Source organism: Protomyctophum parallelum, assembly GCF_964188405.1.
Source record: "Protomyctophum parallelum genome assembly, chromosome: 11".
Taxonomy (NCBI): Eukaryota; Metazoa; Chordata; class Actinopteri; order Myctophiformes; family Myctophidae; genus Protomyctophum; species Protomyctophum parallelum.
Genome location: NC_139707.1, coordinates 29806103 through 29817698, shown reverse-complemented (window position 1 = coordinate 29817698; position 11596 = coordinate 29806103). Strand labels below are relative to the sequence as shown.

The following is an 11596-nucleotide window of genomic DNA, read 5'->3' as shown; positions in this document are numbered from 1 at the left end:
TTGAACAATGTGGACCCTGTTGTAAACAAGTGTAGGCCTAATGCTTAATTGGGTCGTCCACTCACAGTTGACAGTCTTTGTATTGAGTTTGTGCTTAAAATGTACTGTAAATTCTACAAACTGTTAATAAATATTTCAATCAATCAATCAATCAATCATCTAACTAAGCTCATGTTGCTTAACTTGCTTCCATGGTGGGCTTTGTTTTCATTGACCTGGTTCTCTTACCTAATCTGGCAACACCGATTTGCCGTGACGTATAATGATCGCGCCTCAACGCGGAGGAGGAGGACAGGTTGACAGATCCGTTTTCGGGTCAGGTTGTTGTTTTAATTTAAAGGACAGACAGTGAACAACAATATTATGGCTCTCAGGCTGGTCCGGCTACTCGTGCCGTCCGGAGCAGAGGCGCTCAGCGCGAGGACAACATTAACAACCATACACAAGGTACAGCCACCATAGTGACTGACAACAGAATCCTCAAGGACGATAGCCAGCTGTCATAGCAACATGCTAACATGCAACATTACACTAGCCATAACAATAACAATGTTACCCCAGACTGTGACTGTGATATATTACTATTGTTATAGTTGTTTACATAGTTGTTAGTTGTGTCCCAAAGGCAGAGCTGCGTGTATACTGTGTACTCACCCAATATGTATCACGATTTATCACATCCTTTTGAAAGTTCTGGCAGAAAACTTGTGCTTGTACTATCTGCACCTTCCCACGAGCTAAACAGTAAACACGGAGGGCATCAACCAACAGGACCCGGAATCATTGCATGACAGCGGATCTTGACTGCCTGGACATAATCAAAACGTCCTTTGAGTTGCATAATAGGCACACGGGTGTGATTAATTACCTCTGGCCCATACTTGCAATTGCAAATTACCACAATGCACCTGTCAACTGTGCCCACTGCCACGACGGCACTAGTGTGCCGAGTATACAAAATTCAACTGGATTACTGGAACACTGTAGAAGCTGATAAATGGGCACTGATTGGCTGAATTTGACCAACCCACCTGTTTTTTTGGGTTTTTTTTAATTAAAGATAGGGTAAGTGTATAGCAGCAAACAACTCTAGATTCTAATTTAAATTGAATATTAGCCAGAGAAGCAGATAGATTTAATGTGGGTTCACCTGCATGACTGAATGTTAAATAATAATAAAAACAAAAGAAAACATTAAATAAAATCAGGTAAATATTCTGTAATTTAATCTCTCAATCAATCAATCTTTATTTATATAGCACATTTCAGACAATGAGTGTAGTTCAGTGCTTCACAGAGAGAGCAAAAATACAACAAGAAAGCATCAACTACATGGCGTAATAGCAAAAACAAAAGGAGCAATTAAAACAGGAAATCTATAATATATTACAGCAGAGCCGAAGAGTTTGATCAATCCTCAAGAGCCCCCCCGCAGCCCCGCCTCCCCGCACCCTCCCCCCCCCCCCCCCCCCCCCCCGCCGCCGCAGCGCGGAAAGAAATAAGTTGTTTTCGCTGGTACTTTTAAAGCAGCTTCTATAGGCCAATGTGCAAGCCAAGGTGAGGACTTTCAGGACTATATTATTATTATTATGAGAGAGAGAGAGAGGGAGATATAGAGAGATACGGAGGGAGAGAGAGAGAGATCATAGGCGGCGGGTGCGTTTTACCTTTGGGTAGGCTACAGAATTGTGTTGGGGGGGACTGCCGCCGCGGATTTATTTATTTCCCAAATGGTCTAAAAATTTGTTATTTAGCATACTTTTACCAATGAATTAGCCTATACACAGACAGCGACTGATCAGCCTATTTTGGACGATATGGGTCTTTTCTCGAGTCAGTGTGTAGTCTCACTAGTCTGTGTAGGGTTAGGTCTCTTTGGTGAATTCTTGATCAGTGTTATTATGTCACGCCTCAAGAACAACTACAAAATAAACCCGATTAGCACTTTTTAACACCTCTTGGACGGCCGGTGTCTCTCAAGACAGACTGTTGCCTGAGGAACAACAGGGGAGGCGCTGTTTTCCCGAATATTTGACGATGGGATTCTCAGATTGCCGGCGGAGAGGTCCAAAATGTTCGGAATTCCCAGAAAATATGTAATGTAAATGTAAAATGTCCACGAAAATCTTCATGGGGGCCTAAAGGGGCCCTGGGAATCTTCATGGGGGCTGTGGCCCCGTGGCCCCCACAGACTCTACGTCGTTGTATTACAGAGTTGCGGAGACATGGAGACTTCAGTGTACTGAACAAACACTATAGCAATGATGACTATCACAATAGTGCTTTAACCTTTTTAACGTTTCATTCAAAATATCATGTACCCTACCTTTAACCTCACATCATCATTGTGTTTCAGGCTGGTATTCACACCAGCTCTGTGAGGAATCTGCGTTATGGCTGGTGGGCCTACGTTCTGGGAGAGAGGACAACACCTAGATTGAACGAGTTCAGCAAGATCATCTCCGTTGATGGAAACCTGGCCTCAGGGAAAGGAGACCTGGCTAAGAAGCTGGCAGACAAACTTGGTAATAAAACACACACACACACTAGGACAGCAATGATATCTAATTAATATTAGGGCCATTTTAAAATGTTGGGGCAAGCCTAAAGCTGACAAATGGCAGATCTACAAGCTCACAACGCAGTATTTTAAGCTTGTAGATCGGCTATTCTTCCGTGCATGACACGACTGGCATGCAACCCGAACCCTAACCCAAGTATAAATAATGTTTAACTCTTACTCTAAATGCAACCTGCACTAAACCTAACCTTTAAATGTATAATCCTAATATCCCAACCTGAATTGTAATAGTAAAAAATTAAATCAAAATTGTCAATCATAACAACCACCAGAAAAACCGTCCCCACAACATCTATTTATCACATTCTACTATACTTCCTTGTTTCCTTTTGCTTTTGTTTATAAATTTTTTGAGGGAAATAATCAAATCAAACGAACTTTGGGTTAATCTGTCAACAGGGATGCTCTACATGCCCGAGGCTGATGCGTTCTACATAGACAAGATGACTGGGGAGAAAGAGCAAGTGTCCCCCAGGTTCAACGGAAAGTGCAGCTTGGAGAAGTTCTACACGGACCCCAAGGCTGCGGACGGGAACTCCTACAGGCTGCAGCTGTGGATGTACAGTATGAGACTGCTGCAGTACTCTGATGCCATTGAACATTTACTCACAACAGGTGAGTTTCCATGTTGAAACATTTTCAAAAAACGTTTTCAAAAAACTTCATTGCAGACATTTTCAAACAGGGCCACGTGTTGACAAATAACAAAAAGCAAAAGCAATACAAATTTTGAATCATAAAAAACAAATGACATCCCTCCTTATCTGGGTTGTAGGCCAAGGAGTGGTCTTGGAGCGGTCTCCCTTCAGTGACTTTGTCTTTTTGGAGGCCATGTACAAAGAGGGTTACATCAGGAAGCAGTGTGAGTATTGCACTTTTTAATTTAAATTACGACAAAGTGTTTGAAAACGCATCACACCTTTTATTTGTTTGCACATCTCTCATTGCTGCCATGGCTTCCTTTACATAATTTTAGAATGTGTGCCCTGCACACACTTCCTTTATAACTTGTATTAAATACTTTTAAAACCTATCTTCTATCTTATTTTTATTTCATCTGGACATATTGTATTGTTGTTGTTAGCACAGTCTTGCAAAACCTCCCACACTAACATTCTGCTGCTTGCGCCTGTATGAGTGACTTACCCAGAAGGTAACAGGACAACTCACCCCTTATCCGTTTTCCTCCTGGAATTTTCGGGTGCAATTGAGCTCAGAAAACCTACCAATAAAAAATATATATAAAAACTTTTTTTTAATGTCACGATCCCTTTAACGCTCCTTGGCCTACAGGTGTGGAACACTACAACGAGGTCAAAGGCATCAGCATCTGTGAGTTCCTGCCCCCACATGTGGTCATCTATGTGGACACACCGGCTGAAGAGGTGCAGAAGAAGTTGCAACAGAGTGGAACGGTAAAGAGACCGATACTGAACAATACAGAACAGATACATACTCATGGGTTAAAGTTTTCAGTTGCCACGACTGATTTCAGCCATATGGATTCCATAAAAGTCTATGGAAGCATGTTGCACACTGAAAATAGCCGATCTATTGGTCACAACACGTGTTGTGAGCTTGTAGATCGTATATTTCCGGTGATTAGTTATATTAACCCATTTAGACCTGAGGATGATTCTAAAAATGCCTTCTAAATCCTGACTGTCAACAAGTTTTCTGAAAAACATTTTGTTGCTATACTGCACATTTCACAAAACAGATTAGAATTAGTTTATTTTTGCATTATCCTGTGTGTTACTTATTTTCCATGATTGCATGCAAGGCAAGCATGGTAGGGAATTGTAATAATATATGGTACTGTCTCTAAACCATCCCTGTCTGTGAACAATGCAATTTGAGAACAGCAGAGGCAGATAGATAGATGTTCATGAAACTTGGTGGGAATTGATAGTAGACTGCCCTGAAGAGATGCCTTTTGCGTCAGAAGCCAAAATGACATAGTATGTCTTTATGTCAAGTCTTATTAATTCAGCTGTATAGCCCTAAATGACTCTTACAGTCTCAGAGGGCTTTACAGGTCCACAGTTTACAAAAAGACATCAGCAAGATATTTTGGTGTGGGCCGGGCTTTCACCCGAGATATGTTTGTTTTCGTGTCAGCGCCACATTAATTACAGGAAACTATGAAAATGTAAAACACTTTTGCCCACCTCTGGCTACTGGAATACTTTATCACCTTTGGTTGCTACAGTTCCCTAAAAAAGTATGTTGAAATGTATTAACTCCTGCCTGTTATTTTCTAGCACAAAACATTTTCAGATTGGGGTCTGCAGCCAAATGTATCAATTTAGGGGTCCTTGGCACTTGCTTTGGCCTTTGTGTGGTAGGGAAGGGGAAAACAAAGGAACACATCCTTGGCTCAGGATTCTTTACATAGCCAACTAGGCTCATTTTCATTTCTTTCTTGTCCTTTACTCCACGTGCTGCCCATTTAGGGTCTCTCACCGGCTTACACTTGGCAGGCAGGCAGAAATATGATTCACAGAGCCTGGCAGTCATTAGCACCGATATACATAGTATACTCATACTGTATGTAATTATTATGCCCCAGGAAATTATTTCCTCTTTCAAGATAATCACTGTCAGTGGAGTTACACAACACTATTATATACTTGTGTAGCAAATGCATACATGTGTTAGCCCTGTGATTTGCATTGTTCTAACCCACATCATTGTACCTGTATAATATGCATATTGGATTATATTTAACACTGTTCTTATGACAAGCTCCACTTCACCAGTGGTGGAAAAAGTACAGTAAAAGTATCAATAGTGCAATGTAGAAATACTAAAAAAGTCTGCTATTAAAAATGTACTGGAGTAAAAGTTCAAAAGTATTGGTATAAAAATGCACTTAAAGTCAAAAGTACCACTTAGGTTTAGCATAATAGTTTTACATCTGAGGTGATACTGTTAGTGTATTGTCATTTAAGTGGTTCATTAACATTTTCATGCCAGGGTCCGGGACGCCCCAATCTCTTCAAGGTGATGCTACATTTAAGCACAGAGAAGTGACAGAATAAATCCTTAGCTCTTAAAAAAGCAGCTTTCATTTTGTTGCACCACAAGAGGTACTTCATTCCTTTTTTATGTTTGTTCAGTCTTATCTTCAGAATGTGCCTCTATCATATCTGAAGAGCATTGAGGATGCCTACAAGAAGTCCTTCCTGCCCAAAATCAGGTGAGGGAAGGAAGGATATCACTGCTGTCTGGCAGAAACCTCTTTTCTCCATATTTTAACTTTGTGTTTTTTGTACTTTATCGTTCTACAGCGTCCTGAAAAGTACCGACACACGATATATAGATCTAGTGGAGGGATGACATTATTCTTCACATCACGATGCTTTGTGAGCTTGTATACAACAGGTTGTTTCGAGGAAGCAATCTGATTGGTTGAAATAGCCTTCTATGCTTCAAACCAGCATCATGGAACACCTAATTAGAACAAATAATTCAGCCGTGTTGGTCTCCCAGAGTGCAGCAGACTCGGTGGCTAGGCTAGCTAGTTTCTTGGGACATTTGTGGTCGTAGTGGCTTCATCTGTCATTAAAAAAATATGATTTAGTTTTAAGGGTAACTAACGCACACTCAAGGCCAGGGTGTGCGTTACTGTCATTAATGGCACTTCTGCACTGCTTACAGAACTCTCCTTTGGCTCATTCTTGCAGCAACGCAGGCGTGACAATGACAGTAACGCACACCCTCTCGTGTAATATTGCTTAATTCACTACATTTGTGTGACATACAGTACGACATAATATAAATAGGGAATTCATTTATAGGAAAAAGATGAAGTATGGAGATAAGGATTATGTCTGACAGTGATGTTATACATCCTCTTATTTATGGGACTAATGATTTTACAGCATCCTACATTTTACAATATCTGATATAACTGTGATGCGAGTGCAGATAAGCATAAATGTTTTCTCCTTCTTGCAGTGAAAGTGCAGAAGTGCTGGCTTATGATGCAACCCAAGCACTAGACATTGACAAGGTAAGCGCACAAGTGACAAGTTTGTGTGTTGCAACATATGATGCCTAAAAGAAAATCACAATTATTTGTAGGGCTGTCACAATTACAAATTTAAGTTGGCAATTAATTATTTTTGCGCCATGTCCATATATATCCGGACCTCACCGCTAGGGGTCGTTGTTTGCTAGGTCCGTATACAGTATATACGGACCCCAATGTATACTCCGTGTATATAATGGTTGAGCCCCCACGGCAGCTTTTAATATTGGTCCGGTTTCTATGGCAACCACCGGCGTAGGGTCCATATGGGCCGTGGCCCAGTCGAAAAGAGTGGAGCGAAATAACCAGAAAAACAACAAGAGATAACCTACAATTGCAGCCCTTCACCCCCTGTGCATGCACATTTCTAGTTAGTATAGCGAACCACAGCAAGCTGCCTTTGTTTTACACATTTTTCAACGTGGAAATGATTATGCAAAAATAATTGTAAATACCTTGAATAATTGCGATTTATGTAGTAATTGTGACAGGCCTAGTTATTTGTACGACAATTCAATCGTCAAGTAAGATTGCATGATGGTGACTGACGGCCCCTACTTCTGTGTCATCATGTCTGGGCAGGTGGCAGAAGACATTGAGTATATGAAGTCCGAGAAAGGACCTTGGCTTGAGCAGGACGACGTCACCTACCACTGCATGAGGATGCTGTGAGTGTTCAACCAATTTAACCACCCTCTTGTCCACACATTCATCACCTCGTCGCTGTCGGGCAAAAACATCTTATCTCCATATTATTACAGTTAATTTTCTTCTTTCTTTTCTGTATATTAACACCCTACTTGATGACACTACAGTGTCGCACAAGTATGAAAAGTAGCAGATCTACAAGCTCAAAACATTTGAGCTTGTAGATCTGCTACTTTTGAATTTGAATCCTAAAAGTAACAGTTTTGGACATATGAGGTTTCCATGGAGGTGAATGTTCTCACGCACACACACACCACTCAGGGTTTTTCATTGTTTCTAATCAAGGCATTTGATTGTCTTTCGCTCCTCTAGGGTGGAAGACAAGCGGAGGGTGTCCAACCTTTTTTGCATACCAAGGTTCCTGCCGGAAATCACCATTGGGGCTCACGAATTCGACGAGACCTACTACGCCTACAGACAGGTATGTGGTTCGGCAGTGGTTCTCGAGAGGGTTCCAGGTAGAGCACAGCACGGGTCCATAAAATTGGACCCGGCCCGAAACGGACCCGGTGATATCAGAACCGAACCGATCCGGATCCGAGAACATTCTAATTGGCCGCACCCGGCCCGGAACCAGACCCGAAATAATTGGACCCGGTCCGATCCGGAGCCGATAAAAACAGGTTCGGATCCGAAAGACCCGACGACCCGTTACACCCGTGGTGTGTCCAGTCCTATATTATGCTCATTTTCACTGTGATTATGAGACTGAACGTCAGCAATGCTGCATGCACCACCCCCTCCTCTACAAAGGAGCGCTGAAAAGCACCAATCTACAAGCTTGCAATGCGTCGCATGGTTAAGTAGGCCTACAGTTTGTGTCTTGCGTTGCACAATGTGTACAATCAGGAAGGACGACGTGCTGTAATAATTAGGCTTTATTCCAGACTGCGGTGGATCACATTCACATCGGAAGGCTGACTTCACACAACTGACTGTGTATGTGACCGCGCACACACTGTGACACACCCACCACCAGGGGATACGTTCCATTTCCAAATCCTCGAGGCGTGTATTTTAGAACATAATCATTACAACCGTAACGCATAACCATAATATCATGTCTATTTTCAAAAACTATTTTTAAAGTTGAAAGGTTTATATATATTATATAGTGTAGCGGCCAGCTATGGCTTTAGCCAATGGGACTGTATTGGGGGTGGGACTCCCGGGACGGAGGAGTGAGTGACGCGGTATGTGAGCCTGTGAGGGGCTGTTGGTAGTTAGGTTGAGAGAGCAAACCTGGCTAGCATGTACACACACAAATGCTGTGTTTATATGGATGATTGTTGAACTATAATAAAGAGAGATCTTTATCATTGGAACTACGTCTCTGCCTCCGGTTCCTGGGATCGTTACAATATATAATAAAGCTCGGGTCTTGCACGGGCAGTTCGGGTATTCTGCATTTCAGATACCCGAACCGAGATCCGCAGCTTTGAAATGGAACCGACCCGTTCCCCGACGGCACGTCAATATTTTGCACCCGACCCGGGTCGGTTCCCGGGTCGGATCTCGGGTATTCGGGTCCGGGTGGACCCGTGCTGCCCTCTAGTTCCAGGTGGTCCCCAACTAATTGATGGAGAATTTGTAACCAAATGGACCCTTATAGGTCTTTAACTTTTGAGAGCGTAAAATGAAACCAAATTGACCCATCAAGAGTTAAATTATTATACTACTAAAAAGGATTTTTAAATTATGATGATTATTAATTATTGTTGTGTTACCACATCAATGCAGCACACTTGAATTAGAATTGTGGACAAAATATAAAACAACAAAATATTCTAAGTCTTGGATCTGAGAGGCCAAATGTCATCAAATGGTGGTCCATCATTCTCTATTCTATCCTCATAATGAATATGTATATTTGCTAATTGCTATGCACTCCTTCCATGACTTTGGCAGTCATCATATAGCATCGGCAGCCGTTTTTCAATATGACAGAGCAGATCTTTTCCCCTCTGCTGAAATATTAAATGACTTGCAAATGCCAGATGTGAAATATTCGGCGGGGGGGGGGGGCGGGGGCTCTGTATCATCAGTCTTGCAGGACAACACAGAGACTGACCTTTTGGGTTTATTGACTGAAGTCTAGTTTTTGTCTTATACCCCAGTTGCAAAAAAATCACACCGCATGAATGTGCTACAGGAGGCTTCGACATTTAGTGCGGAGGCAGATAAGAAGGGAGAACGAACGCGTGGGGGAGGGGGGTGTGATTAGAAAAACAGTTTTCCAGACTTGGAAAAGGTTTGAAATGAATCAATTTTTTTGGAAAAATGTGTGAATGTCGTCTATTGAATGGAAGCCTCATTATGTCCAAAATTCTAAATATGTTCAATTTCAAAAATATCAAAAGTAGCAGATCTACAAGCTCGAAATGCGTCGCTTCGTGCTGAGCTGAAATGCAAATTAATGCACAGTGTAAAATAATTTATCTTAAATAGTGGGACACTGAACCCAATGTCTGCCTCCAGCTTTAATAGCTGGCCTGCTGATTAACTCAGAGGCCATTAGACAACGCAAATGAAGACATGATTACACTCTGGAAGAGTCAACACCCTGGTAAAATGTTATTAAAGTTTAACTTCCTGACCCAATATGTACCCTTCCCCACTATATATCTGAACTGAAGTCAGCCAGGTGATAAATCCTGTGGAAATGGCTCTAATGGATAATCCAGAGACACTCGGGCAGGCATTTAACAGTTATCTAATTTAAGAAGCGTGGTCCCCCCTGTTCCCTTAAGCTTTGAAGAAGGAGCCACTCAAGACTCATCCATCGTTGGGGTTGTGCAATGACAGTGAAGACTAATAGTGGAGCAAAGTGCTTGTGTCATGGCGGGCCGGGCCGTACGGTCCATCACTCGCCCAGCCCTTGGCAAACAGCATGTTATGAGTTACTGCTAATGTGAAGCCACATCAGTGACAGAGTGATGGACAGTCTGGCTGCTCCCTGTCACCCCGGCTCTGTCCTGCCATCCGTCTTTGACGTTTTGGAAAACACAAAACTACTAGTGTTGACTGTTGAACCACAAGCCTGTTTTCAGTGGTAATAAAAGTACCAATACCACAATGTAGAACTGTTACAAATAAAAGTTTACTTCAAAATTTACTTGAGTAAAATTATGAAAGTATTTGTATTACGTATTAAGTATACTAATTTTGTAGTATTTGACTACTATGGGTTTCCAAATGTAAAAAATGCTTTAAAAATAGCAGGTCTACACAACGAGCTTGCAGATCTGCTATTTTCAAACAGCCTAAATGTATATGGCTGAAGTGGTCAATGCTTGTTTTGTAGTAATAATCTAATCAAAATCTACAAAGTAACTAGAAACTAAAGTTTTCAAATGAGTAAAATAGTACAATATTTCCCTCAGATGTATTTGCATAGAAAATAGCAAGACAAGCTCACAATGGGTTCTGAGCTTGTAGATCTGCTATTTTTGCACAAAAATATATATTTGCTATATTCTGCTGTCTATAGCCTACTTGGTCTAGTCATGACTTTCTGAGCTTGTAGATCTGGTAATTAAAAAAGGAAAAACAAATCTTCTCTTCTGGGGCTCCCCGTCACAAAACATTTTCAGATGGGGGGGGGGTCAATTCTATATCAATTTGGCGGTCCTTCCTTGGCACGAAAAAGCTGATTTAGAAGAATCCTAATGGGTTCACTTTTCTCTTTTCCTCTAGCTTCCTGGAAAGAAGTACGCACCGGGCTACAATGCCGACATTGGGGACAAATTAATCTGGCTGAAATGAAGGTGTTGCTGACTGAATCGGCGCTGAATATGTTCTCACCTGTCCAGTCTGCCCTGTGGGCAAAAAATCAGTTGTTGACCTTTCTGTTCATACTCTGCATCAAGGAGAAACTACATCCTAAATAAATAAAACACAATGTATATGTAAAATAAACTAACATGAAAGAAATGCTTTTCAGTGAGTCAACATTTTGTTTGCTAGGTATCTGATGGGAATAGGGACAGTAAATCAGTTTCCCCAAACACTGTTTTGAGACCCCTTTTCTGGTTTCCTGCTTAAAAATGTTAAAAGTAATTACTGAAAATGGAAGATGTACAAGCTCACGTGTCACTGCATTATGAGCTTAGTTTTATTTTGTTCTACACATTGAAACCGAGGGAACTGGGGGACCCCAGAAATAATCACTTTTGAACTGGTGGACCCCCTCCCCAAAATAATAATTTAACTGGAACTGGGGACCCTCCATCCTGACAAGCACTTGGAATTGTAGGAGATTGCATTACATT

General features: G+C 41.6%; 1 protein-coding gene across 1 annotated transcript; it reads left to right on the top strand.

The window, feature by feature from the left end:
* Positions 1 to 264: 264 nt before the first annotated feature.
* Positions 265 to 11258, top strand: LOC310866533 (NADH dehydrogenase [ubiquinone] 1 alpha subcomplex subunit 10, mitochondrial-like). The gene is made up of 10 exons (XM_083776174.1): positions 265 to 447; positions 2357 to 2525; positions 2981 to 3196; positions 3357 to 3443; positions 3875 to 3996; positions 5704 to 5783; positions 6545 to 6599; positions 7200 to 7285; positions 7638 to 7746; positions 11022 to 11258. Exons 1-10 carry the CDS (start codon positions 364 to 366, stop codon positions 11088 to 11090), a joined length of 1077 nt encoding a protein of 358 aa, XP_083632300.1. The 5' UTR covers positions 265 to 363; the 3' UTR covers positions 11091 to 11258.
* The last annotated feature ends 338 nt before the right edge of the window (positions 11259 to 11596 follow it).

Bases quoted from the DNA above. Each gene is read 5' to 3' on its own strand.
- LOC310866533 (XM_083776174.1), top strand. From the start codon at position 364: ATGGCTCTCAGGCTGGTCCGGCTACTCGTGCCGTCCGGAGCAGAGGCG. The intron at 448-2,356 runs GTACAGCCACCA...ATTGTGTTTCAG, and splicing joins CATTAACAACCATACACAAG to GCTGGTATTCACACCAGCTC. The intron at 3,197-3,356 runs GTGAGTTTCCAT...TCTGGGTTGTAG, and splicing joins TGAACATTTACTCACAACAG to GCCAAGGAGTGGTCTTGGAG.